Source organism: Colius striatus, chromosome 10, assembly GCF_028858725.1.
Source record: "Colius striatus isolate bColStr4 chromosome 10, bColStr4.1.hap1, whole genome shotgun sequence".
NCBI classification, from domain to species: Eukaryota; Metazoa; Chordata; class Aves; order Coliiformes; family Coliidae; genus Colius; species Colius striatus.
The window spans coordinates 14,219,862-14,246,762 of record NC_084768.1 but is presented as its reverse complement, the minus strand read 5'-3'; the positions used below and the strand labels follow the sequence as shown (position 1 = coordinate 14,246,762).

Here is a 26,901-nt window from a genome sequence, read left to right as displayed (position 1 = left end):
GCTCGCAACAGTATTTATAAAATTGGAGGTTATCCACATTGAAAGACCACTGAACAATATTTATAAGACTTCAGGCAATATTTCTTAAGTAGAAAAAATATTTGCTTATCATCACGTGCAAAAGGCTGAAGCGGAGTTTAGGAGTCTTCCTAAACAATACAGTAAAGAGAATGAGAACCCGTTTTCTCAATGATACTTCAAAGTGTCATGGTTTTAGACAAAAAAAACCCCAAGTGACACAGATGTGTAATATTATTGGCATAGTCTTTATTTTAAAGAGAACTCTGGAAGATAGTGAAAGACATTTCCCTCAGAAAAAGGTAGTAATTTAGGAAAAAAACGGTAATACCTATTATTTAATATGCTTAAGTAAATATAAAAATACTAAAAAGCTATGACAATTTCCCAGATCAGACCCCACATTCTTGTTCAATTTCATTTTCAATAATCTGAGACCTGTTGGTAAGGTACTATCAGTTAAAATAAATGTTTATGTACAGTATAATTGGAAATCCTAAGATCTGAATTTAGTTTAATATATTTTTCAGGGTTTAGGCATGCGTTTTCATCCAGACTGTGGTTGTTAGTGAACTTAATTATATCTTTCAGGTTTGAACACTTTCAATGTCTCTCCTACGTTACCACATTGAAAAAAAACAGACAAAAGGGGAAACTCCATAGGATTTCAGCAAATCATTTCACATATAATCTTTGCAAAGATCAATTAAGCACTTAGTCATACACCACAGTCTACAGTGACAGATCACAGATATTATCCAAATACATGAAGAATAATCCAAAGTAACATTTTTTGTTCCTATTGCAATAATATGGCATCTGAATAAAGCAGCAGCTTCCTGGTTTAATCACTACTTTATTTACTCATCTCAGTAATTCCTAGACAACATGTACTATAACTCCAATGAAAGTAGAATCTTTTTCATTCAAATATCTTAGTTCTCATGTTTCAGAGGAATATTATTCTCCTGAATTCGGGTTCTTCAGAAAGAGTAGCTTCTTCCCAGCTCTGTCTACAGGAAAGACTACACTCAGACCAAATTGTAGGAAAACCTAAGGCTTCAGGTTGTCCACAGAGAAGAACAGCAGAACATCAGGGACCTGCAGCATGTAGCTATGTATTTTTTTAACAAGTTTATAAATCTTTCTAAAAAAAAGAGATCAAATAATCCAAACTCTTTGTTGCATATGTCTAAGACTCCTCAGAATATCAATATCAAAGTGTATGTACAGTAAAAAATACCAAATTTCCATTAAATGTCTGTATAAATACATCTCTTTGACACACTCCTCACAGTGATTTCTACATGTAAATTAAATGTTTGTTTTAAACGTGCAATTGTCAGAACTCTAGGTTTATTTTCATATTTCTACTGGAAAACCTCCTTTGCAAAAGAAAGTCTCCGATAAGAACACTTATACAGAGCATCCTGAATTTATATCAATAAAAGTATTGGAATTCTGATGTATACATTTGAAAATCATTTTGTATTTTCAAACAGAAATTCATAAGGTGTACAATTCTCACTCCAGTCGTCCTTGCTTAGCATCACCTATTGCTCCCCATACATCAAAGACAAACTCATCTGGAAATGCAAAGTCTCCAAGAGTTTCATCCAATGCCACTGCAAATTCATCTGGGTTTTTCTTGTCTCTTCCAGCTTCCACCATTGTTGCAGCTAAAAAGAAACAAAATCGAATTAGCTGTCACTTTTGTGATAATTACATTATATGTATGGCCAAGACAGCTTTTGAAAGTCTATTTTCAAAACTAGGTAAGGTCACCTTAGGGAGAGGTGATGCTTACCTACTGAATTTAGGATTCATTAGGAATTATGTATTTAAATCCCCACACACTAGCTACATTCTGTGCTGATAAACAGGACAGCTTACATGGAGTGCTTCTTACGCATTCATTTGCTTTTCTGGCAAAAGTTTAATTTCTACTTCAGTGAATCTTCATTTTAATCTTATTAAATTATATTCTGTGCTCATTACTGAAGGCACATGAAGCATGGGTCTAAAAATAAGGTTAAGCATAACTCTTCTGTGGTAGCAAATCCCATGCCAGTTCACCACCAACTTCAGTGAGTTTGTCAAAAAACAAACCTAAATGTTTTTCTCTTCTAAACAACAAGGAAAAGATCTCAACAAGCCAGAGTTTAAAGTAGCAAAGGGTTTGAACATGGAAAACAACATAAAGCCTGTATATAATACATAAATGCTAGTATGGGTTTGCCAGCAACAACCCGTGTTTTTTGAGTTTAAATGTTTTAAATGCTGAGGGTGTCCTGCATTTTGAAAGGAGTAATAATAAATGAGCCTAGACAAACCACTTAAATACCCTACTTTTAGGAAACAACAATTCAAATACTAGGCTCAACTAATGTGTTCTGTAAATTACAAAGGAAATTAAAATTTGGTTTGTTGGGTATTGGACATTGGGTATGTTTGCAACTGCCTGAAAGACAGCATGTTCTCAAGAAACTACAATATGACCTCAAACAGATTTGCTTAATTTTTCAGCTTAATTTTATTTAATTTTAATTAACTTTATCTTTTTTTCTTTTAACCCCAAAGCTATCTGCAGGTAGTAAAGAGACTGAGGTATTTATTCTGAGACACATTACTCTTCTGCTGAGATCTATATTTTTTTCCACACCATCCAAAATAAAAAGCAACTGATTTCAGAGCATGAATTTACTTCAGTTATTATTACCTCCATCTCTGTAAAGCAAATCTTTAACTTAAAACACCTTCAAGATTGGGAAAGTTTGTGCTTATGCCACCAGGAAGCAAAAAAAAAACCTAAACCCTAAGTTATTTCTGGAAGTTTTGGCCAGGTGGTTCAAATTATGCAAAAGCCAGGAAAAGGCCTTACTTCTGTGCACAGTAAACTGAAGCCACCAAAGAAAAGAAGCATCTTGGTATCCAGGAAAGTTAAAGCACAGAGGTCTCATACAACACAGGTAGAGCTGAGATATCTTGTATAACCACTCTGTCCAGCATTTTCTCTTTTTTAATACCTAAATATCAGAATTCATCAAGTTTCAGACTTTAGTTTGGAAATGGCTACACTGCAGTCACTGCTTAGGACTCAGTTCTTAGCTACTGTGTTTATCCCACTGCACAATTTCTCAGATTCTATGACAAATTACAAGTCTATTCCAATCAACACTGGATGTTAGCAAACCAGAGATATCAGAGCATATTGAAACTGTGAGGTTCAAACCTCTCTCAGTCAAGACACCTGCACCTTCCTGAAGGAGATTCTCCTGGTTAAGCTAGGTCAGGAAAACTACTGACAGCAGGCTATCATGGTTTGAGGGATATAGAAGACTCTAAGACACTCAGCACAAAGAGCACAGCTGAATGTAGTTTATTTTCTCAGTTGTATCTCTGCTCCACAGCCTCTGTTCATATGCACAAGAAATTATGGTATTGTACAACAGAAGAAACCTTCAAAGTCTGCTTCATTTTGTGATTACTTTGCACACCTGCCATAAACTTCAAGATGTCCTTTGTCTTTTGCTCTACATCAAGTACCACCACTTTTTTCATGAGCATAAATAATAATAATTCAAGTGTCACACTGAAGAATTTGATAGCTTCTAGCCTTTTCTCAGAGGGATGTCCAAGTGGAAAACATATATTACAGTGCCTATGAAAGGGATGGAAGTTCTGAACAGAATACCATCTTCACTGGGACAGTCTGCCATCTACTGAATGCACTATGTTCTAGCAACACGCCAAAAAATCTTTTGTATTTGTTTCATCTCTCTGATAAAAAGGAAAATAAACTTCCCCTACTCTGAAGTTTTGTTCAATGTATTTAATACTATTTTGTTGACCTGGAACTCAGCTCACATTTATTGACAGCTATGAACTTCTGAAAAACAATGTTTGCTGTTACGCAAACTTGCAACAAGCTGTGAGCAAACTTGAGCCATACTCCACATTGCAGACGTCAGCAACAGCAATTCTGAAGAAATCTGACGTTTTGGTTTTAACTGTGTTCAGACGTGAGGCTTCAAGCAGAACTACAGTGTGCCAAAGTACACAAAGCAGTCCAAGGAAACTTTATACAAATCCTGACCAAGAAACTGCTATGACTGAGACAGTTCTATCAACATCAAGCCATTACCCCCTGACATCATGGCATAAGATACAGAGGAGTAATCCCGGAGGTAATGAGGTGTAGGGTGTAACTTTAACTTCATAGATTTCTGGAAACAAAACAGGACATGAAATTATATAGACACCAGGAGAGCGCTGGAGGGACAAGAGCTGTGCAAAGTGACACAAGAACAAACATGTCTAGATATAGTTACTCAAGATTAAAAAAAAAGTTGCCATGATCAGAGTGAGGATTTAGATCCGTATTCAAGTAGAAAGAGGGAGAGCAAGGAACATAGCCAGTTTTAAGAGAAATTGGTCAAAATACATGAAAGAGCCACGTGACACAGCAGTGATAAAACAAGACAACACAAACATTATATTACAGTCCAATTGCCCCAGATGAAACCTCAGAATTATAGAGTAAACAACTCTGTCATTAACAGAAAATGCTACTTCAGACACATTTTCTTCAAAGACTGAGCTTCCCAAAATATGAAATAGAACCTTAAAACAGTTTATTACAGATTTTCCAAACTTGAAAGCAAAATGCACTAGGAGAATCAAGACAACTGTCATCCCTGTCAAGCAGGAGTCAGAATGTCACCGCCATAAAAAAGCAGCTGCCTCAAGAAAGTGTTTTCATTTGTATTGAGTAAGTGTAATCGGCACTACCAGGGCACATCTAACGCACTACATTTATTAGAGCACAATGCCCTTGCCAGATTCACCTGATTTAACGAAACACATTTCTGTGGAAAGCTGCAGGACGGTCGCTGCTGGGATGTCCGTTTTCGATAGCTCGGTGCTGACCTCTACTGTCAGCAGGGCTGTATTACCTAAAGCAAGGCGCAGGCCATCCCGCCTGATCTGTGGTACCACAGATGCAGAGGAATGTCTCCCTAGTTTATTACATATAAAAACACTAAAACTGATCAGCCTTCTCCATCGCCGATTGTATGTACCCTTACTTCCATATTCCTTTCCCTCCCTGGCCAGACTTCCCTCTCCCCCACTCCTTGTAATAGTTGCACAGTAAGTACAGGAATTTTATTCCAACAGAGTATTTTTTAATATTTTAAATAATTCAAATCTAGTCCTTCTAAAATAACTTCAAAGATCTTTCTTTCACAAAATCCTTGTTTTCACTTTCGGCAGACACATTCGGCCCAAGCTGTGAAACCTACGATCCGCCTGCCACTGTTATTATCTACTTTACACAGTGGTTTTGCTACCATATCCTGTCCCATAACTTCTAAAGAAACTTTTTCAGATGTCTTAACAAAAATGTCAATATTTATTTTGCTGTGATATGATCATAAGCTTTGCTTGCATCAAAAGGTAACAATTATTATGGCCTGACACTTTAAATTAGAGCTAAAAGTCACATTCAGTTTGTTACATAAAATTAAAATGCACCATTGCAGTTTCCAGTGTTTAACACAAATTAATTTTAGTTTTATTTTAAACATTGTCAGTTATGGCACTCAAAGAAAGACTGGATATATCCTTTCTTCTTGTTTCTTTTTATTAAGTAATAATTCTTGACATGGAGAGTTTTCCTGTTTAACCAGAGTTGCTAACTTAGCCTTTTTCATAAAACTCTCATTATTCTCTCAGAGTAAATGAAGAGCCATAAATAATATACCCTGGAGTGCTGTGGTGGTTTAACCTCAGTCAGCAACTAAGCCCCACACAGCCACTCACTCTCCCCCCAGTAGGATGGGGGAGAGAACTGGAAGGGTAGAAGTGAGAAACTTGTGGGTTGAGATCAAGATAGTTTAATAGGCAAAGCAAGAGCCATGCATGCAACTAAAGCAAAACCAAGGAATTCATTCACCACTTTCCATTGGCAGACAGATAGTCAGCCATCTCTCCAGGGCTCCATCACACCTAACAGTTACTTGGAAGATGTCATCATTCCAAATGTCCCACCCTTTTCTTCTTCTTTCCCCAACTTTCTATGCTGAGCATTAGACCATATGGTCTGGATATCGCTTGTGCCAGCTGGGCTCAGTTGTCCCATCTATGACCCCTCCCAATCTCTTGTGCACCCCTCAGCCCACTCGCTGATGGGTGGGGTGAGAAGCAGAAAAGGCCTTGACTCTGGGTACGCACTGCTCAGCAATAATGAAAATATGCCTACATTACCAACAGCATTTTCAGGACAAATCCAAGACATAGGCCCATACCAGCTACTATGAAGAACATTAACTACCTGAGACAAAACCAACACAAGTGTACACGATAAAATCCTTTCGGAAAGGAAGTCTGGTGACAGACTAAGTAGAAAACATCACATTCAGGGAGAACACAACTTTACTCAAAGCATTTCAAGATTTAAAACTTCTATCAGTTTTTTCTCATTTCAATTAGTGAGTCCAGAGAAGAAGCTTGGGTGACAAAAGTTTAAACCTGTTAGGACATTTTGACTATACAGCTAGTGTAAAAAATAAAGCAGAGAATTAGATCTGCAATGTTTTTAAACAGACATTAATAACATGTAAACATATGTAATGTCTGACAATTTTATAAGGAACAAGAAAAAGGAATAACCCAAAAGCATAAAAATAGAACGAAATTGCTTCCTCCTACACAGAACCTTTGGGATTAAATACAGTCCATAACAACTCAAGCCACATTGATGTTAAAAAAAAAGGTCACCAGTATTTTTAACTGACGCTGCTTTTTGAGTTGTTCCCATTAATCAATTGATCATGTTCCTTCACCAGAAAGCACTGACAGGACTTAAAATAACCTGAATTATCTCTCCACTTATGTTTTAAAGAAGGCTGAAGTCAAGCTTTGGCTCAGTTTCTAACATGCCTATAAAATGGCCACGGAACACATTTACAGAGTCAAATGTCCCTTCTGCAGATTTAGTTTTCTGTAAAATAAAGAGGTAAAAAGGGTAAAAGTGCATTGAAAAGGCAGGTATGTAAATCTCAACAGCATTACTGTGCCAAACAAGAAAAATTGCACGCATTTCCATTAAATAATTTCAAAGCATTTTGTTCTAACTTAGGGATTTGTGTGTATATTAAGTCAACCATTCTTGAAACTGTCAAGATACTTAACTATGCAAAAATTAAGGGCTTTATCTCATCTTTAATTCTGTCTGTAATTTTACATTATTTTTTCTTTCCTTTCTTTCTAACTTCTGGCTTAAAACTGGGGCATTGCTTTAGAATTCAATCACACCATGGAAGTGTCATTTTAATGGAGATGAAAGAGCAATATTAACTGACATCCAAAGCTTCTGACAAACAGAACTGCATGGGATTGAGCAATGATTGAGATCTTAATCACTTGTCGGATGTCGCATTGTGATGACTTGCATTTTCAACTAATCTGGCTTGAGTAATGAGTGAAATTTCTAGCTGAGTGGTGATTGGCATTCTCTGAATGCATCCTTTCCTCATATTTCATTTTCATGGGTGACTGATCACATCCAGTACATGAAAAACTGACATGTGTTAATTGAACAGATTTGTGACAGGTGATTAGCTCTCTTTTTCTACAGTCCTAGAACTGTTTAATTATTTAAAAACAAGAAGACTTCTCTTTTTTAGGCATCACTGTTGACCCTTAACTTCTAAGGTTTGAACTTTAGGAATGGCTTCAAAGCTGCAAACTAAAGCTATGTGAACCTTGTAGTCTTTGATTCCTGACAGTTTCTCTTTGTTTCACTGTCTTTTAAGGAAGAAGAGAAGGAAGAAGTGAAGGGCAACAACCAGGCTGGGGCGAAAAAAAAAAAAAGAAGAGTATCTCTGAGGACAAAGACTTTTGCCTTCTTTGGGTATTCTTTTAAGGCATTCTTTGAAAGTTTCCAAACTACATACTGAAAGATGAAGAACATTATATGTTGGGGGGGCCGGGGGGGCAGGGGGAATAAATCAAGGAGTTTCTGGGAAAAAATTCTACCAGTTGCTCAGCCGTATGTGCTGAAAGCTGAACTCAGTCTACTGCCCAAGAGCCACCTCATTATGGTACCGAGAGTCAAAAACACGGAGAACACCCAATTCCCATGGGAATTTACTTCTGTGGCACAGAGCAGGGCATAGTGGTTGGATTAAATGATCTTAAAGGTCTTTTCCAACCAAAATGATTCTATAGCATACTTCAACATTGCAAGAAATCATGCTCTAGCCTAGGATCTCAAAGTGAGAGTGGTAAGGCACTGGAATAGGTTGCCCAGAGAGGCTGTGGATGCCCCATCCCTGAAGTGTTCCAGGCCAGCTTGGATGGTGCTTGGAACAACCTGTCCTGGTGGAAGGTGTCCCTGCCCATGGCAGGGGGCGCTGGAACTGGATCATCTTTAAGATGTCTTTCAACCCTAACCCTTCTATGATCTCAGCATCCTGGGCTATAGACACCAAAACAAGCCTCTTACTCCTGTAGGGCCAGGAGCCTGGGGTACCTTGGAGGTAACCTGCAAGGACAAGAGACACCAGAAGCCTGTCTTGGGCTGGGATTGCAACAGCTGAAGGAGAAAAACAGCTCCCAGAGTGACAGTTAGCATGAGACTTGGAACTTTGAAGCCTCTGCCAGAGACAGACCCAATGTCAGAGGCTACAGCAGAGCAACAGGACATGGGATCCTCCCCAACCTAAACAGAGCGTTAACACTACACAGGATTCCTGGAAGCATATTACATTGCAGGGAAATCACACATTCAAGTCGATGGGAACAGAATTTTTAGTTGTCTAGGAATTTGAAAGTTTACATATTACCTAGAAAACAGGATTCACTAATTTTGGGCAGCTCCACTCTTTTATGTAAAGAAGCCCACCTCTTCTTTAGGCTGAGGAACAAATAATACTTTACCTACATTTTTTCCTGTGAGAAAACTAGTGGAAGCTGTTAATCAGATGCTTGTGGGTGTGAGCAGCCAACAAAGGACTTCTGGCTATTCAAGACAATCTCCTGTTGTTCTCATTCCTCTGTGCTAACTGCTGCCTGTCCAACCCACTTGCTTTGCTCTTACAGCTTCATGACAGACTTCTTTTCCCTTTTGCTTTGCCTCATCCACTTCCCTCATAAAAGTTTTCTTTTCAAGATCTCTTTCCATTTAGCTTATCCTTTCCTCATTCTTGGCTGAATTTTTAGATATTACCATAACAACAGATATCTTTCTCTTTGTCTCAGTATTAGGAATTGTACAAGATCAGGAGGACTATGCCAGCTACAGCTGGCACAGTAGCACTTCTTACTCAGCTAGACTACAGCTTCCACACATACAAATGGAAGTTCCTATTCAGTTGTTCTGAGATTAACAGCTGCAAGGACAAGTCTGGTGCAGTTTTAAGAAATTGAAGTTTTAAGGCACTGAGGTAAAATGGTTTCTTTCATTGTAGATTGATGATTGTGATAGCTAGCAAATATTCTGGAAAACTTCCCATGTTCTTCAGAACACAAGCTTTAGAGAATATGATACATTTGTGCCAATTACTCTGCCAGTTCCCTTGCTAAATAGTTGCCCTTTCACTGATGAAGATCTCAGATTCAAACTTTAGGCATCAACATTGATGTGCTTAAGCCAAGGGGCAGAAGAGCAATAGAGCATATAGACATGATTATCTTTAACCTTAAATCTGGTACACACAAGCTCCACTAGAAAAACATAGGCCAGAAAGAACACAGTGATGACAAGTTAATGGCAAACAACTACATAACTCATGTAATAGTGTGTATATATAGAAACTGTGCAGGAATATAGGATTAATTAATTATGTCATAAGGCTTGTAATGAGAGATTATTTTTATCATGCACACTTTTGTAGAAATACAAGCAAGTTTTTGAGACTGCAGGATGGACAAATTTTGTTTTGCTTACATCCAGAAGCTAAAGTCCTCAATAAATTTTACACCAAAGAAAATGAGAAGTTACTTTATCTGGCAGTAATATATCTGTTAAAAACTCACCTAATTCAATATCTCTTATTCCCATGTATATTTCAAGAAGTTCATCCACTTTTTTAATTGCTTTTTCTTCAACTTCATTTGGCTTTGTGGAAACAAAGGGAGGAAAAAACGAAAACTATGATTATATATATGCAAATTTCAAAATAACCGGAAATCCATCACTGATTATCCTTACTCCCATCCTAGCCACCTAGACTCACAAAATCTACAAGCAAAACACTTTATTGCACCCTCTTTCCTTCTTCTCTCAAACCTGAGCCTTCCTCCTAATGTCAAGCCACACAGTTCTCACATTCAGACTAAACAGGGGCCTTGCATCTCCTGACAGCACATATCTTCAGCCAATCCTCATCATCTTTAGAGGAACTCAGAACAAATAGCACTTCTTCAAAACCCTAACCCTGTTTTTTCACATATTCATGTCAATGTATGTTATTAGCCCCTCCTAACAACAATCTTTATACCAACTCAATACACTTTGCAGTGACTGAAACAGAACAAACTCCTTAAACTCATCCCCACTTTTTTTCTCCCCCTTCCGACTTTTCAACACTCCTTGGTCTAATCGACTCTAAATTCAGCCACGTACTGAATGGCATCTAAATATAGGCTCTCTGTTTCCATCTTTCTCAGCCTCATTCTACCCCTGCTAGTCTTCACCTTTATATAAGCAATTCTTTCTGCAGAAGGCAGTTTTCTTCTTAAGTCCCACAAGCTTTGTAACATCCAGATTTTTCCTAGCTACTTTACCTTATCGACCTTGGGGAAGAATAAATCGGGTGCTAGATTCTTAAGCTATTGAAAAGCCCCAAGATAACCATACCATTTCCTCCACAGTAGCAGGGCCTTTGGTTCTCAGACGAAGTGTTTCTCTCCCTCTGGAGATTTTAGCCTCTGGCAGAGTTCCACCTTTAGACCTTGGTTCCAGTTTTTCTTAAGATGAAATAACAAGAAAAAAAAGAAAAAAATCAAACAAAACTAAGTACATGGTGTGTCAGAACATGATGTATCTGCTTTGGCTGTTTCTTTACCTTCACTTTTTATTCTAATAAAGATCTAGATGAATGTAAACATTTAATCATAAATTAGCTGCATTCTAAGTATAGCTTTGCTGACTATTTCTTGTCTTCAAACTTTTGATATCTGCTTGACTGCACTGAAGCTAGGACTTCTACTGGCCAATATATCTATGCAGGCGTACTGCACTCAACCTCACATATACACTTGGTATAATTTTATTTCCCTATTCTACAGAAAAGTATTTCTTACTTATTATTACATAACTGCTGAAGTCATCAGCCAAATGACAATTTACCCTGGTCTTTACAGGCAGACTGTGTAGCAGGTTTAGCACTGCAACATTTCTATCTTTCACTGATGCAATGGCACAAACACTATTGCTGATCAGGTCATGAAGGGAACAATGAGCTGAGCTAACAATTTGATTACTAGCAATCACATAGGTGAACTGTCCCTAAGAAGATCTGCAGGAGTTTTTTCCAGTGGTTTCAGTGAGGTCACGATTTCACATCTGATAAAACCCTACCAAGAATACGTAGGTTTACCCAAAGTTTTTCTTTACCTGAATTCAGCTTTCCTTGTTTAATCTTGGGTAATGGCATCCCAGATAGTAAAGGAAACTGCAATCATTTAAGATTCTGCTTTCTTGTTCTAGGACACAATTTTACATTCAAGAGTGGAAGTACTTTAATCTAATAACAATGTAACTCCCATGTCAGTAAACCTGGAAAGTGCTAGAAGACAGGAGATCTTTGCAGAACTCTTTTTAACCGTGCTGTTTTCTCTAACAAATTTTTCCTCCCCTTAACACTCAGCCTTTCTAATGAGCTCTCCTTGAAGGCAAGACTTCAACATGCTGAATTAATTTTGCCAAGGTAGATTCCAACTCATCATTCTTGTGTAAGTATTCAAAAATCCAGATTATTCTGATGAGCAAATCTTGAAAAATAAATTTTAATTGCATTTATTTTAACAAAAGGATATATCTCAGTCTCTTAAATATGTAATTCAGATCAACACTTTTCCTTAATCCTTTTATTGCTTCAAGGACAGTTTCAAATATCCTTAAGATTGTCATAATTTCTGCTAGACCTGTTCAAACAGTAATTCCTGTCAAAACTTGCATATTTTTCCAGTTCTGTCACCATTAGCACCTTAAAACTCATGATTTGACATACTCTTTATTTGCAATACTTCAGATCAAAGACTTCTGGCCACCACAGAAACTAGTTTTTCATATTCATATAAGTTAAACTTATATTTTGTTTCTATTATTTTTTCACCAACTCATAGAGGGACAGCTTGTGATTGGTAAGGCTCAGTCTTATTCAGACAAGTCTTTAATTCTGTGCTACAAGCCTTGCCTAGAGTAGCTGAGGCAGCCTGTGTGCACATAGTGGAAACATATCCAACCAGTAAATTACATTGATTTCACCTTACGCTGAGAGGAAGGAAAAGTTAGTAATTTCATACAAAACATTGTCTCTTATTTCTATACCCTCACAAACTCATGTTCTAACTAACAGGAATTCAGTACCTTCATGTCCAGCAGGATCTGGGACTCATTAGTCAATCCCCTCTGGGGCTACTCTCAGTGGAGCTTAAACACTATCTTGAATCAATTTGTGCCTAAAGCCTAACTGCATCTAAGGCTAGAGGCAGGATATTCTAATCTACTGGGCACTGCAACTTGTAAATTAATTTCTGTATAGTACAAAATAATGTGCATCTGACCAAAAGGTCTGATTGCCTCTTCATTTGATGTCAGGTAAAAGGTATTGCCACAGAATTAGCAGGTTTTCTTCGCTACATCACAGACCAAAAGGTACCTTAATCACTCAACTAAACTAATTACTATTAAAAAATAACTGAAGTCATCAATCCAATGCTGATTTAATCTAGTCTTTACAAATTATAGAACCATAGAATCATTTCACCTGGAAGAGACCTTTAAGATCATCATTAAGAGTCCAGCCTTTGTCCTATCAACCACTAGACCATATACCTAAGTGCAAGATCCAATCATCTCTTAAACACTTCCAGGGACAGTGACTCCAGTATCTCCCAGGGCAGCTTGTTCCAATGCCTGACAGTCCTTTCAGTAAAGAAACTCCTCCTCACTGCAACTTCCTTCAGGTAGTTGTAGACAGCGATAAGTCTCCCCTGAGCCTTCTCTTCTCCTGGCTAAACAGTCCCAGATCTCTCAGCCATTCCTCATATGATACATGACATACTCCAAATCCTTTCCTAGCTTGGTATCCCGCCTCTGGCTCCTCTCCAGCACCTCAATGTCATTCTTGTAGGGAGGGGCCCAAAACCAGACACAGTATTTGAGGTGCAGCCTCACCAAGGCCAAGTACAGGGGAATGATCACCTCCCTGCTCCTGCTGACAAAACTGATACAGGCTTGCTGACAACACTGATAAAGACAACACTGTTCCTGATACAGTCCAGGATGCTATTGGCGGCCTTTGCTACCTGGGCACGCTGCTGGCTTATGTTCAGCTGCTGTCAATCAGTACTCCCAGGTCCCTCTTTGCCTGGCAGCTTTCCAGCCACTCCTCCCCAAGCCTGTAGCACTGCTGGGGGTTGTTGTGGCCCAAGTGCAGGATCTGGCACTTGGCCTTATTGAAACTCATGGAATTAGCCTTTGCCCAGCAATCCAGCCTATCTAGATCTATCTGTAGAGCTCCCTTGCCCTCAAGCAGATCGACACTTCAGTTAACATGTAAGAATACAAGTTATAGATTCGTATTAAAAAGGTATTCTCATATTACTAATTGCAATACTATATATGAGTAATACTACTTGTAATGTATTACACACAATGTATAAAATCTATATTTACTTAACAGGAGTATCAGCTTATACTCAAACACATTAGAGATTAACTCATAACCCTCATTCTTCACAGGAGAAATCTTGAAATTTCTCTCATTTTCAATTTCTGCTGCTATTCTGACACCAAGTGTCAAGACTGGTGTATGACAGCAGTTCTAAACTACTAACAGGTAAAAAAAATATTTGAAAAAAAATCATTTCAAACTTTTGCTGCAGTGGTGAAGATGGTGATTTTTTAACTTGCTATTAGTACAGATATGCACAGAGACTCACACATCTTAATTTAGCAATACTTTGACTTTTTATTATAGAAAAATGCTACATTGTTCAAGGGGGATACAAAAAATTGTGAGAATATAAACTAAAACTCCCTGAGATAAACCTACTTCTGTTTGTTTGCCACATTTATTAAATTAATATAAGTAAGAATTAGCATTAGATATGGGTTCCTCTTATGTTACTTTCTCATAGCATGCAAGCGGTAGGTACAGAGCTTTGCCATACTGCTTTCTTCCAATTCTAAGCATACCTGCTGTAAGATTAGAGAGCCATAGAAAAAGATGGGGAGACTGAGAGTAGATAGGCATGCAGCAAAGGAGGTGCTCAAGGGAATCCCAGACAGTTTTTTTCTGCAGCATCCTTCTGCATTAGAGAGCACAGTATCCAGTAAAGGGTACAGAAATGGAAAAATCTGACACACAGGTGAACAGGTGATTATTATCAATAGAGGAAAAGAAGTAGTTTGAGGATCAGCACATTAGTGAAGTGACCCATGATTTAAAACTGTATGTATTAAACAATTCCTGTACTGATTTTGCATTATCATGTAGTGGCAAAGGAATAAAGCAGCTGAGACTCACGCTGAAGCAGACCATATTAAGATGATTGCTGGAGAAAGCAAGATGGAAGAAAATAAACTCAAAGAAAAATAAACACAAATATACTTCCTTGTAGTCATTATATTAACTTGGGTGAACACTTGGCTGCAATCTGAAAATAAATTTTCAATGCAATGCAATATTAGGTTCTCAATATCCAGTGAATAAAGCAGACAGTCAGGTCACTCACCAAATGCTTTCATAGGCTCTATCAACTCCAGCTTAAACATCTGATCTTTCTCCAGATCTTTCAGCATTTTGGCAACTTCATAATGCCGACAACTTGACACATTTTTTCCATTTATAGTCTCTATGTGATCACCCACGCAGACCACTTTGGTTTGGTCCATAAGGCTGCCTTCTTTGATTCGCTAGTGTTTAAAAAATAAAAAGAAGAATTGGAATAATTTCTTGAAAAGGTAAATAGGTGACATCACAGAGTTTCAAGAATATCAGTTAACATCAATACCAGTGAGCTTATTATACCAGCTGTGTGTTTTGTCTGTAAGATTTTCATAAAACATATTTTGGAATACATTATTTTTCAAACAAAGTATTTTAATAAGCAATGAATATAAAATCATCAAGGGAAAAAAAAAAGAATGCAGTGATACTCTAGAAGCTAAGGCTTCTGAATAAGCTAATATTTTTGTGCTTTAAAAATGAACCCAAACACGTCAGTAATGTGGATGTTTCTTTGAGTTTTGGGGTTTTATTTTGATTTAGTAGCTTGACAAGCGTAAGAACAAAGCCTGTTTCAAGTATGGTCCAGGGACATAAAGTGTGTGACACTAAAAAATGACATTACTATAAAGGGCTAATCTTAATAAAACCCATCTATATTGACAAAACTTCTACCATTTTCCTCACGAAGCTATACAGTTGCATGTTAAAAGTATTTTCTCTGAAATAACTATAAGAAATTCTTCTAAATGCCACCTAATGGAATACAAATAAGAATGATCTAAAGGTTATATAATGTAACACAAGTTTTTACCCTTTTGTGAAGTGGAATTTTAAAAGTGTGAAAGAAATCTTTAAAAGATACCTATTACTAAGTTAATTAAAGGACACTTAAAAAATTCAGTGATTCTGTTCACTGTTGCTATATGCTGTCTCATTTGTTTATCATGTGCCTATGTAAGCCATTATCCTATGGCTATTTCACAGAAAAGCTAGGATATAGTAGAATGTCTTGTATTTTGTAGAGGTACAAATTTCATTCTAACAATTGTCTTCCTGAATAACATACTTTTAAATAAAGACTGATGTTGTTCAGGCTAACTTTGAGTGAAATAACGGTGAGATAAACATATTACCACCTACTATTATAACACCTAGCCTAGCTGCATAACTATCTCAGAAACCTGCTTCTTGTTTATGTGTGCATGTCAGAGCCCACATATGTGCCTTCATCTGAGAGAGACAGTGGGAAGTGTGATAGTGCTCAGTGGCCCATAATATACTGCAACATTTTTTAGCTTCAGGCTGAGTTTAACTCTTTCAGGAACGTCTTTCTTTAACCTAGATTAAAACCAAAAAGAAGCCTCACGGTGAATCAAGAGGGTGGTATCGTACACACCAGAAGCCAGGTCCCAATTGCATTTCTGCTACCAGGTACCAGGATTCAAAAGCATGCCCACCAGACTCCAATTAATGTTTAATTTACATGTTGAATGCATTTTCATTTAGCTTTTCTTCTTTACTTGGATCCTAACACGAAAACTGAGTAATATTCACTGGCTATGTTAACTATGTCATATCATTTTTTTCATATGACTTAGTTTTTATCATAACTCCAAGTTAACTGACCAGAGACAGTCAAGCTATATTGTCACAGTAATTAAGATGCAATTGATATGCCTGTTTTTCAAGTGCTCCACAGTTCATTTGGAAGCTAGGAAATATATTTCCTATGCAATGCCTAAAATTAATTGCACCATCCCATTTTATAATCTCTCCTTCCACAACAGTCCATCATGCTTCAAGTTCTACTGTTGTTCTTTGAATTACTAATTTGACTCCATAATACATCTTTCCCATCTGGCCATGTACTCAGAAAACAAATTTGTGAAAGCAGAATTACACTAGGTTTTGCTCTTAGTAAGGCAAAATAACATTAGATTTCATAGGAAAAGAACCTGCAGCTCAGTGTGTCAGGTTTGAAAACTCAGAAAACGTTCTGTTACTCAAAACACAATACACTTACTACAGCCCATAACAGCTTTCAGCAACCCATAGATAGGTAAATTTAATAGTAATTGTTAATTAATAATGGAATAGAGTAACAATTTTTTCAAGAAAGTAAATATATCAACCAAAATAATTTTATCAAACGTTACAAGCATTCTCTGCTAAGTTGTCTACCTAGACAATCAAGTATAAAAAAGATGCCACTTCTACTTCTGCACGTGTATTTTCTATGCTGTTCTAAAAACTCTATATGCTCAGAGGGATTGTGAAGTCTCCTTCCTTGGAGGTCTTCAAGACCCATCTGGACATGTTGCTATGCGACTTGATCTAGGTGAACCTGCTCCTGCAGGAAGGGGGGGGGGGGGGGGGCATTCTGTGATTCTATTGGCTAAATATGCAACAGAAACAAAGTAAGCTCCTAGAAACTGACACATTCCCATGAAAACTGTACCATTTTCATTACATTGCCTATTAGTAGACCAGTACAAGGACAATGATATGTTTGTTCAGACAAGTTTTATACAATTCACTGAAAATTACAGCTTGTCTTGCAAACGCGGTGAAGGTTTTTCAGTCTGCTCCAACTACACAGCAGTCTGGGTGATGGTTGTTCTCTCACTCTCTCTCCACATTACCAACCAAGCAGAGAGAGAGCAGCACTCCGCACACATAAGCTTTAATCACTGAAGCACTGCTTTCAATGCCTTCCTTTATCATGACACATAAGCAGCAGCGTGACTGAATATTATAGGATGCATGGTGGCTACCACTAGAACTTCAGAGTTGGGTCTATAAACATGAGGCTACGATTTTGCACAAACATTTACAGAAACCTCCACTGCATCTCAACTTTCTCAAGAGTTATCTCAATCACATTTTTCTACAAAAACAAGCAAATCTAATTCTAAACCAGACCTTGTTTTATATCCATGGTAGCTAAAGAATGAATAGAGAATACAATCTCTCCAGACAAGAAGCTCCGTTTACAATAACAATGAGAACAGCAATTGGGACAGTAGTAATCTAAGATAACTGCCAATGCCTTGCTAATAATGGATAATTAGAGTAGATTACAACAAAGCATCTAAAAATGGCAGGAAATGTGTTCTAATACCTAGCCTAGCAAGAAGAGTAGCATTATTTCCTCATCCTCTACTTGTTTCAAAACATAGTATCTGCAGGTCACATAGAAGACAAGGAAGAATGAAATTATGATTAATATATTGTAAATGCTATTGTCTATAGCTGTTACTCAATTAATTGTGATAAATCATGTTAATCCTTATCCTTAGTATCCATTAATTCACCCTACTTACCTAAGGCAACAATATTGGAAAGCTGAAAAAGCAATGTACTTGCACCTATTCTTATGAAGCACAAACGCTTCTGCCCTGTGAGCAGTTATAAAGACTAAAAGAACACAATCTCATTATCACATGAATGACAAGTTCAATGAGGATCTAATCAATGACATCAAAAAAATCACTTAAAAAATGAGGGGGTAGATGCAAGCAGTATCTAGGACCTACTACCTCAGGGTAGGTCAGAAAATACAATGGTCACATTGTAAAGCTGATGCACATTACAGAAGCAATGAATAAATGAACTGATTTTGAAAGACATGCAGTACAGAAATAGCTGAACTACTTTTGAATTATATACCTAAAGAAAAGCAACTTTATTTTTTATTTACTATATATATGATAATAAAATATTTTTATAGTTTTAAAGGATTATTAAACCAAAAATTAACCTCTTATCTTAACTGAAGCATCTATGGAACAAAGTCTTTTACTGGTAATTACATTTACCTTTATAAATGCACAGCCAGTTCCATTGTCTGTAATGGTAAGCCCAAGCACATCATCAGTTTTAAGAATTTCCACTTGTTTTCGTTGTCCTTTCACGTGAGCAAATATGAAGTCTTCAAGGCCAATTTGTGCACCCAGGAGCTTGTCCATATCAGCCTTATGAGTGTTCAAAGTGCAAAACATGATCTGTGCAGAGGAAAGCAAACACATTATCTTTAACGGTGTATTAGGTTTGGTGAGCTTGATGGGAAAATAAAGGGAGAGCATAGTTTTGGCCTCTCTGACAGATCCATAGCTGAAATGATCATAACTCTCCTCCAGCTGTCTGAGGAGAGGTAACAGTCTCCATCCACGCATATCACAGAAAGCATCAATGGCTCAAACTCTGCAGATACAACCTGGCAGGGAGCAAAGGAGAGAGACATATATGTGTGAGCAGCCTCTCACAGCCTAGCTGAGCACACCAACCCTGACACAGACATCTTGAGCTAGAGCAGAACAGCTTGTTCCACAGGTCAGAGTGAGCAAACTGAAGAGACATCACCATCTTTTGCTTCATCATTCACTCACTTCGTTACACAGAATTCAAACATGACTAGGGACTGCTTTAAAACATAACTGCTTGAAAGCAGTTTCATGGGAAAAAAAAAAAAAGAGAGCTTACCAAAACAAAAAGGTCGTGAGCACATGAAATGTTTTATATTGCTCCATGTGTTCCCCCATTATCTCAGAGCACGTTGTCTCCAGTGGGTTTGCTAAGTTTCCTACCCTTCCTCCAGCATAAGTCATCTCTGTTCCAGGTTAGCAAAAGCAAGGCTTGAATAAAAAAGCCAACTGGTTAAGCCTTTCTGAGGGATTCCCTTTCAGCACTGGGTATGCTTTATCTCCCTACATTTATGCTAGTGGCTCTTTAATAGGGACATTTATTGTCCTGGGCATAAGCAGGATGAAACTAAGCCAGCTGTATTGCTCTGGGACAGAGATGACATTTTTGCACAGAGGCCTGGCCAGCCCAGGTAGGCTTTGGGTTTCTAGTCTTTGAGTACAGAAAAACACAAATACAATGTTGCTCCTCACAGTCAGAATAAGGATACCTTTCCAAGCTGGAGTTGGTAAGAAGAGAGGGCTAAGAGGCTCCTAACAGCCTCCCTCCTGGGCAGCACCGGAGAGCAGAGGGCAGCAGCCAAAATACAGGAACTCTGCGCTTCAAGAGAGAAACTTGGAGAATCCCTAAAATCTACTTCACTGAGGCAAAGAGCACATCTAAAGACCATCTTTCACATGCAACTGGAAGCAAGGGAAGAGGAGGCCTGCCACCTCATTTAGCCCCCCAGTGTAGGTGACAAAGCCACAGCTGAAAAACATCAGGCAAAGGCTCTGCTGTCAGCAATACCCACATGGCTCTCAGAGGACAAGAGCTAAAACCAGATACTTTTCTACCCCTGCTTGTATCTGCTGGACACTATTTTCCTTCAGAGGATACCTTGGACCCCCTTGCAGTCCACTGTTACCAGCTCTGTAACTGTTACTTGCAGTACCACTGTTTGGAGTTACTAGCTCCAAATTAGGAAGTGGAAAAACAATGACAACACATGAAAAGAAGCACACAGTGGGAAGCCAGCCTAGCACTGGAGAAAAACAGCAGCAGGATGTCTCTCTGTCCTTCATCTTTGCTATCTCTTCAGTAGCAGTTCCTGGGGATTGACAGGTCAGGCCTTTTGCCCCAAAACCCAGGCACAAATCTGGGCCCATAGCCTATTGAGACCCCCAACCTATTAAATTCTATTACAGGTCAAAGGAGGGGCAAGTACTTTTCCTAATATATTTCACAGAGACCATTTATATTTCTAAAGCTTTCTAGAAGTTAGATTATATAACTAGGGGGAGCTGGTTTTAAAAAACCTAAGGTTAGTAGTGAGATGGTGGTTCTTGATGAAGGGGGTCTTGTTTAGTTATTGACTAAAACAAACAAAAAGCAACACCAAAAACCCAAAACCCAAACGGCCCCACTTCAAAGGCTAATTGTCTATCTCACATAATCCAAACATCCCCTGCAATTTAATGCCTTACTTTAACAATGAGAGTCCTAACAGCAGACCTTTAACTGACAGTTTTTACATAAAGCTCACATACACATTTTCAGATCTCTCTCAATCTATGTAATAACCCGGCTAGTTTATCAAAGCAACTCAGTTCTTGTTCTTCCAATAAACAAGCAATATGTGTGCATTTTAAACATTAGTATCCTTCATCTAACCTTGTCAAACAAACAAAATCATCTAGCAACCACTGTCACACCTTTGAATAGATAACATTGGCAACAGTGCAGAAATGTGATATTTAGAAACTCGATCCAGAGTTTCTCTTTTTAGACCTTCATCTGGATGACATTCCTACTACAGCCTATAAGTCTGCAGAATTTTCTGTGAGTCAGTTCTGTGCTAACCACAAAGCTGAGAGAGCATCAGTCAGTCAAAAATAAAACTTAAATCATTCTTCATCCTCTTTAACGAACAACTGTTTTTTCTCAGAACAGATATATGGAAAGAGTAATGTACTAAAGATGTATCTACCCAGGATAATATACAGTTACATGATCTATCAGTTACAGTGCAGTTTTATTTGTACATGATGAGACCTGCCAATTAAAAAAAAAAATACATAGATTTTATATGTTTAATATAGGTAACCAGTATATACTTAAATATTTAAACAACAGCTACTATAGTACACCTTCCATTCAGTCAAAGTTTCAAATATTTTGAACAGCAATTTTCTTAGCCAGAAAGGAAGTAAGAAAAAAATTCAATGTGCCATTTTCATTGGTTCTTTTCTCTCTCTTCTTACTCTCAGCCTTCATATGCATTTGATCGTTAACTAAGCATACCAATACTGTGATATTTCACGCCCACTTTAGCAAGATTTTATAAATCATTACTGTTACATCAGTCATGAAGTATCATGATACGTCCTTCCTTGTACTGCACACAAAACAAGGAAATTCCATTTAGGTGTCAGGGACAGGGGTCTTATGTAAAACCTTATAAAATAGATTTGTCAGATAAGATTACTAACAGATTCCTCCCTGTCTTAGTATTTTCAACAGAGACAGACTATATTAACCAGGGTTACAATAAAAACAGGGTTACTTTGCATATTATATAAAGAAACTGTATTAGATAAGAAAAAGAGAGTTACACTATGTGTTATTTAAAGTTTATATGCAGTACCATTAATTACACCTTGAGAAGAACTCAAATATGAGTTGACTGACAGACAACATACTCAAAAGCTATTAGAAGTGCTTTTAAAAGCAGTAGATCTCAGATAACTTTGCAGAGGGGAGTATAATCACTTTCTCTGTTTCGGAGGTGGGGAAACTGGAATTCTGCTTCTGAATAAGATGTAACACCCACTGACATATTTCCCTATATACACAGATGTCATTGTATCAGGGAATCACTGACACATTTTCCAGGTACCTTAGTCACCTATATTATCTCTGAGGAAAATGTGGGAGCTTTGAGTAGCTGCAGCAACAGGATGACCAACCAAGTCCTCCAAGTTCTAGGGAGCTTTTGGTACTCTATCAGTTATGTAACCTTGCCTCCCTAAATAAATTCAAAATTCTATAAAATAAGCATTCAGTGGTTTGTTGTGGTTTTTTTTTTTTTTAAACACATAGCCAAAGTACAGCCTAAATTCTTCCATCCAGCTTAAAACTATTTGAAAAACAGATTATTAACACCTCAACAACCACAAGCAATATAGGCATGACATTTAAGCACTGCTTAGGGGAATAGAAAGCAAACAATTGTTGCCATAGGGCTGGGAGGAGGTGGTTTGTAGGGAGTGTTGTTTGCTCATTTAAGTCTTCAATCTGTAGGCAAGACTGTGAACTATTTGTTTCCATAGATAAGCATATATTCTAAAACTTCAAACATTATGGTGCTGAGAATGAGGACGTCACAAGCTGACTCTTTTCTCTAGCCTAAAATACTTCAGATATTTTTTCTTGCTATAAGGTCATTTTTGTTCAGATGCCTAAGTTTCAGCAGTGGCTTATTTTTCAGTATTCTTTTAACAGATTAAATTGGACAGGTTTAAATCAAATACTTGCATGACATTTAACATGGCACAGCCTCACAGTATACTTAACTGTTCGGCATGAGGACACAAGGCCTGTGGAACAGCCACCCAGACATAAGCTCAGCAGCTGAATTCTTGTTACTGGGAAGAGGCAGAGGGAGTTGCATTTCTGCTCTTGGTGCTACCAGGAAGGTCTCCCTTTTCCTGTATTTCCCTTACGAAGCAAATTCCCTCCGCTGTGAAAGAAACCTCAACCTCTATGGGCTTTTGACAGACACACCCACTGAGCATTCAACTTAATCTCATCAGCTTCATCATACTTCACCTTCCAAAGCAAACAAAATAATCACATTATGCACGTTATGAGTACACAAACTGAAAGTCCATATAGCTTCTGTGGTTTACCATTCCCTTCTCACCTAATCAAGAAATAGTCCTGCTACAGTTGGACTTTAATATCAATGTTCCCAGTGCCTGATTAGCTACTTTGAATGCCTTAAAGCCCTACCATGTGCTTTCACAGGAGCACACCACCACCAAATGCTTTAACAGACCCACATTGTCCTTTGGTCAGTGCTCATTTATTTACCATACAAGCTGCACTTAATACTTTCACTTTAACAGACAACATATCATTCCCTGCTACATTTCCCATTAGTCACAGTGGAGTAGCAATTCTAAAAGGACAAGACCTTTTAATGGACCTTTTAAAGTACTTTTCCTCATTACTTTTCCTACTTCATCCTCTATAGAAAAAATAGAGGAGACATTTACATTATTTATGCAAGTGTGTATGGCTTGTGTTTTAGTTAAAAATGGCACCTGTTTATTTTTCTTAGCTCTGTGTTTCTGTGTGTTGAAATCCTGTTTAAGAAAAGTTAGAAGTCAAGAACAATGCACTCTACCTCAAAGAGGACTCATACTAATGATACAGGCAACCCATTGCTAGAAGCCATCTTTGCTTCTCTTCCTGTGGAAAGAATATTCATGTTGGACCAGGAAAAGAAGAAATGCTGGTCATGGTAAAAGTCACAGAAGTAGGCAGTAATGCAGGTCAATGTCAGGTTCACAAGGGATAATCAAAATATATTCTCACCTAGGAAGATGGATGAAGAATAAAATAACCTAGACAAGAAAATATGAATACAGGAAAAGCCTCAGAAAGCTGCTATTATGGCTCATTCCTCCATAGATACCTAGTAAACATCACAGGAGTAGAAGAGGCTATACTTGTCTTGTTCTGTCTCTATTCTGTCCTACTCATGACCCAGGTCTGCATAGAAATTTTTGACAGTGTCTGTCCAACAAATACTGTGTTTTATACAAGCTTCTTCTCTGTTATTGTTGGCAGTCAATCACAGATCCTGAAAAGGATTCTCCAGCAGAAGCTAAACTCAGCTGGTCCTGTGAGCTGTGATACAAAGAGGAAATGAAGAGCTGTAACCATGTGGAGTCAAAAGAAGAAGTGACAGCTTACAAGTATAACTTCAGCAGGAACTTATCGAAGAATTCATACCCTTGCCTACACTGCAGTAAACTCACATATCATATTAAATGTATTAACTTCTGCCACAGCTATCCAAATGCTCTCTACATTGAGTATTTCCTCTCAACCTTCCCTCCCTCCTCCTATTTTCCACCTCAGTCACTACAGGGCAGATCTCTGTGATAGTGCCTGTTTCCAAAGGCATTGAGGTATCACACTGCCCATAGCCTTTAGCACAGCTAGGTCACAGAAACTTTCCTAGACAGGTAATACTTACAAATGGCATTTGAGTACTTCAGTGTCTTTCAGTTTGATGAGGTGTAGCTTCCAGCATTATTCTTTACACCAGATTGTCTGTCCAAATTCAGCTTTAATAACTAGATGATACTATTCAAAATATCTAGTCTTTCATTACTTCCAGCAAGCTTATTGGTTGCTAATAAATTCACATTTCATGGTATCTCTTGCTATTCACTCATTTTTCCTATTTTGTCTTGTCCATACAAAATTTTGTTGCAAGACTCTCCAATTCAGGTTCTTCACTCTGCTATGCCACCTTTACACCAGGCACTGGTGACAGCTGTTTTCATTTCATACAACTTAGTTTCTTAAAGCAAACTGAATTTCTTGAGTAATAAGTTTGGTGTCTCCATCAATAATTCACTGTTCTTCGTCAACTTGGAAGAGCCAAAAGATGAGTAACAAAAGTTCAACAGTGAAAGAAAGAAAACTAAAATAGATAATCTGGCAATTATGAGAACTTTAGAGTAAAAGATGTAACTGGAGCTGGAACCGAACAAAAGTGGAACAGCAGCTCAATACAGAAAGAAAACTGAAGCAGAAGGTCAAAAAGCAGCTGGGAAGGTACGGGACTTAGGTGCATTGGCTGGGAATGGTACTGGTACTTCTTAATTACTTAACGCAACAGTGACTGGTTAATATGTATTCACTGTTACTGCCACTTTTCTTCCCAATTTATGGTTTGAAATGCTGCTGGGTCAGGCCTAGCAGTAAACTCATAACAAAGTCTGTAGTATTAATCTTTAGCAACTTAAAAGATCCTGCTACAAATATGAAAGTAAAGCTGTACAGCCACATGCAAGCATAATGAAATGCTAGCACTCTGTTTCAATTTGCCACTCAGAGGTTAAGGTTCATAGAACACCATAGGAAGAACTTGATATGGCTACTACCTTTTAACCAAGATAAAACAATGCATTTACAAACACATATGAATCATTATCCAAACAAATGTTTTAAACTTGGCCCAGAAAACAAAAAAAAAAAGATCAAAAAGGCAGCAGGATTTAAAAAAACCCCTCCTGTTACAGATTTAAATAACCTTGCTCAAAACAGTGAGCCTTTTAAAAGTAACTACCTGTCAAAGGAGAAAACTTCCCAGATATCCCATTCAGATATAATTTTAAAATGCAGTCAGATTTAAAGCATTTGTAACCCCCCCCCTCCCCCAATTGCCTTCATCCAGAGTATTTACTTTCATGGACCCATCAATTTCTTTTTTTTTTAAAAACAGAAAGAATCACTACAGTCAATAATTCCTGCACTGAAAATAATCACTCCACTCAACTACAATACAACTGGTTGGACCCTGTGCTTATGAGTTGTGTTGAACAATGGGCCGGCAACAGGTTAACCAAGGCACTAGAGATGTTTCAGTTAAAAGGACCATTGATTTTCCATGTGAAAGCACTTACATCGTTTCCCACATGGCAATGATTTAGAAACAGCAATTGTTTTATTTTTTTTTTAAGACAAACACCCACGTCCACAAGACCGTGCACAAGAACGCCCAGGGCAGTTTGAGCGCAGAAATGCCGCCGCCTCCCTTCTGCGTCCTCCGAGGCCCCACTGGGGCCGGCAGGGCCCCGCAGCGGCGCGGCGCGGGGCAGCTCCCGGCGCGGACCCCGTGGCCCCCGGCGAGCCCTACCTCGGCGGGGTCGATGCGGAAAGCCTCGGCGATCTTCGCGTAGAGCTCACGGGCGCTGCCGAAGCCCTCCACGCGGCCCGTGGGGCTACCGTGCGCCAGCTGCGTATGGAACTGCAGCCGCGACGCGCTGGCGACCGGCGCTGGGGCCGCGGGAGCCGGGGCCGGAGCCGCCGCCTCGCTCTCCACCAGCTTGGAGGTCTCCTTAGACTTGCCCTTCTTCTTGCTTCTCAGCCCCAGCGGCATCTTCCACGCTTGTAACGGGCTCCTGCAGCCGCCGCCTGCTCGCGCCGGACTCTGCCCCCGGCGCCGCCCGGCGCCGCGCAGCCATGCTGCCGCCAGGTGAGGCCCAGGCTCGGGCCTGGCCGCCCCGCCCCGCCCCGCCGAGCTCCCGCTGGAAGGCGCCGGGCTCAGGGGCTCCGCGGCCGCCCCCTCCTCCTACCCGAGGGGTTCTGGAGGGGGCCGGAGCTCTGAACTGTCTCTGCCCCTACAGCCTCCGCTAGAGCAGGGTCCCCACTGCCCCCCCCCCCCCCCCCGGCCTAAAAGTATAGGAACAGAAACTTGGGAGAGAATCTGTTA

The 26,901-nt window shown here is 38.7% G+C and overlaps 1 protein-coding gene across 1 annotated transcript; it reads right to left on the bottom strand.

Annotated features, from left to right (window-relative positions):
- Positions 1–245: 245 nt before the first annotated feature.
- On the bottom strand, positions 246–26,682 carry GIPC2 (GIPC PDZ domain containing family member 2). The gene is made up of 6 exons (XM_062003707.1): positions 26,326–26,682; positions 18,803–18,988; positions 14,989–15,169; positions 10,883–10,992; positions 10,060–10,141; positions 246–1,697 (listed from the first exon to the last, which is right to left on the bottom strand). Exons 1-6 carry the CDS (start codon positions 26,566–26,568, stop codon positions 1,543–1,545), a joined length of 957 nt encoding a protein of 318 aa, XP_061859691.1. The 5' UTR covers positions 26,569–26,682; the 3' UTR covers positions 246–1,542.
- Between the last annotated feature and the right edge of the window lie 219 nt (positions 26,683–26,901).